Source organism: Marmota marmota, unplaced genomic scaffold (genome assembly GCF_001458135.2).
Source record: "Marmota marmota marmota unplaced genomic scaffold, marMar, whole genome shotgun sequence".
NCBI classification, from domain to species: Eukaryota; Metazoa; Chordata; class Mammalia; order Rodentia; family Sciuridae; genus Marmota; species Marmota marmota.
Window position 1 is genome coordinate 2,115,015 of NW_025999863.1, and position 2,559 is coordinate 2,117,573.

The following is a 2,559-nucleotide window of genomic DNA, read 5'->3' on the forward strand; positions in this document are numbered from 1 at the left end:
GGGAGGCAGGGGGCAAGTCCTGTGGGCTACGGGCCTTGACCCCGGGGGGGTGGGGGCTGTGGGAGAGGAGCAAGGGGCCGGGCTCAGTGCTCACAGGCCCCCTCTGGTGGCTGTCGAGGGAGGACAAGTGGGAGCCCAGGTAGGAGCCCAGACCAGGGCACAGGCGGCCAGGCCGGTCTGGATGGGGGACACCACAATTGACTCAACCCTGATGCTCCCAGGCTGAGCACGGGAATGACAGTCCCCACTCCTGAGGGGGACGCGAGAGGAACGTGGGCCTTGGGTGGCGCAGGCCAGGACAAGGCAAGAGAGCAGGCCGAGGAGCCTGGGTTCAGAGGCCAGCCGTCTAGGGCCTCGCCCCAGCTGTTGACTCTGCAGCTCCTCTGTGAAATGGGGCCAGCCCGGGGACTCAGAAGAGCCTCTCAAAGGGGAATCTTTAAAAAGCTGAGGTGTGGCTCAACGGTGGAGCTCTGCCTGGCACACGTGAGGCCTGGGCTCACCCTGTGCCCCCAACACACGCCGCACCCAGGTCCCTAGCCTAGGACTCAGGGTGCCTGCGCTGTAGACTAGGCTCCTGGTGCCCACGTCAGAGCCTCTGGGGGACCCGGGCTGGAGGCAGGGGCAGGGCCACCCAAAATGCCGAGGGGCGGGGAGGGGCCCCAGGGGGAGGCTGCATGCAGAGACAGCCAGGGCAGTGGCGAGGCTCCCCAGGTCCGTGCTGTGGAGCAGAGGCCGGGCCTGCCTGGCTGCGTGGCGGGGGGGCTGAGCAGTGAGCAGGCGAGAGGGAGGACCCCAGCCCATCCTCCATGCTGCCCAGCAACCAGGCCGCTGTGTCGCCCTCCCTGACCTCCTGCTTCTGGGGGAAGCCGCTGCCTTGGGAGCAGGGCCAAGGGGAGGCCCCCAGGGAGGGCCTGGGCCCCTGCTTGTGGCCCAGCCTGACCACAGCCTCCTCAGACCTGGGCTGAGGTGGCTGCCCGCGGTCTTGGGCGCGCTCCTGCTCTGGTGCTGTTTCAGGCTGCCTGAGAGTTGAGGGCACTAGTGACCCTCCTGTTGGGCCCGAGCAGCCTGGACAAGGGCCTGGCACCTGCCCGGGCAGGTGCTCCTCTAAGCCACACCCCACAGCTTTTTGAGATAGGGTCTTGCCGAGTTGTCAGGCCTCAAACTTGCCATCCTCCTGCCTCAGCCTCCAGTGTAACTGGGATGGCGGGTGCGGCCATGGCACCTGGCCCTTTTCTGTCTCCAGGAAGGGTGGGTCACGGGATTCGGCCCGCCCCAGATCTAGGAGGATCAAACCTGAGTCCAGAAAACACCCACAAGACCCTTCCTCCAGACGAGGTCACACTCCCCGGTGTGGGGTCAGACTTGGAGTCACCTTCTGGGGATACAACCCAACCCAAGCTGCAGGTCTGGAGGCACCGCGGTGTCCTGGGGAGCACCCAGGCCGCAGGCAGGGCAGGGAGCAGGTGGGCGGGTGGCCAAGGGAGCCCACAGGTCAGCCTCTGAGGAGGACCAGGCCCTGAACGGGCAGAGGCTGGCAGGAGCATGGGGGCTCAGGGCAGAAGCCACAGGGAACGGCCCCAGGAAGTGAGTCCCGTGTGTTTTGCCAACAGCCTTTTGGACTTGGGGGCACAGAGGGGCAGCTGTGGGCCCAGTCCCACCTTCAGACCTGTTTCTTGGGTGATTGGGCCACCCGGGGCAGTGGCCACGCAGAGGACGTGGAGAGCCAGGTGGGACCCGGAGGGTCCGGTGGCCCTGATGGGAGCAGGTGGCGGGTGGAGGATAGGCCGCAGGGCTGCTTCTCTAGAGCCCTGGGAGGGAGCCTCGCTGGTGGACAGTCCCCAAGAGCTGGACAGGCGCAGGTGGCCGTGCTGGGGCAGTCGTGCTCCCGGGAAGCGCGCCCACACCCTCAGGGAGCCACGGCTGTGCCAAAATGATTTACTCTTCCACGTGGCGGCACCTAGGAGCCCGCGCCCCACCTAGGACCACCTCCCACACCACACGGCTGAGGTCAGGGCCCTGGACCCCACTGCCACTGTTAGTGCAGCCTGAGCCACCCAGGTCCCTCCCAAGACACCCTGTCCCAGACCCCTCCCCGCACTCCGTCCAGGAGCCCACAGCTCCCACTGAGGGAGTCGGGGACGGCTCCGCAGGGACAGGGCCAAGGGGAGACGTCAGACACCGCAGTCCTGTTGGGACAAGGGGCCGTGGCAGGTCAGCAGGGGGCAGAGCTGGGCAGGGCTGGGCGGCTAGGGCGGTGGGCGCGGCTGCTCCGGGCGGTCCTGCTGGAAGGGCCCGCTCTCCTGCTCGTACATGTCCAGGGCCACCAGGCAGCTCTCCCGCACCACGCGCTCGGGGTCGGCTGCGTGGGCATGCAGCGCGGCCAGGCAGGAGGGCCGGGCGATGGCGCCCAGGGCCTCTGCACACTCGTGGCGCACCATGGGGCTCTCGGCGGGGCGGGCCAGGGTGGCGGCCAGCTGGGGCACGGCCGCCTCGTGCTGCAGCTGGCCCAGCACGTAGCCCACCTCGTGGCGGAAGAGGGCGCTGCCACAGCGCAGGCCT

At 68.3% G+C, this 2,559-nt stretch overlaps 1 protein-coding gene across 1 annotated transcript in view; it reads right to left on the reverse strand.

Moving 5' to 3' along the window:
• Positions 1-1,924: 1,924 nt before the first annotated feature.
• Positions 1,925-2,559, reverse strand: part of Dohh (deoxyhypusine hydroxylase) — an 8,371-nt gene continuing 7,736 nt past the window's right edge. Inside the window, exon 5 of the mRNA XM_015503816.2 lies at positions 1,925-2,557. Within this exon, the coding sequence (XP_015359302.1) occupies positions 2,247-2,557 (311 nt within the window). The 3' untranslated portion in view covers positions 1,925-2,246. The remainder of the gene's footprint in view (positions 2,558-2,559) is intronic.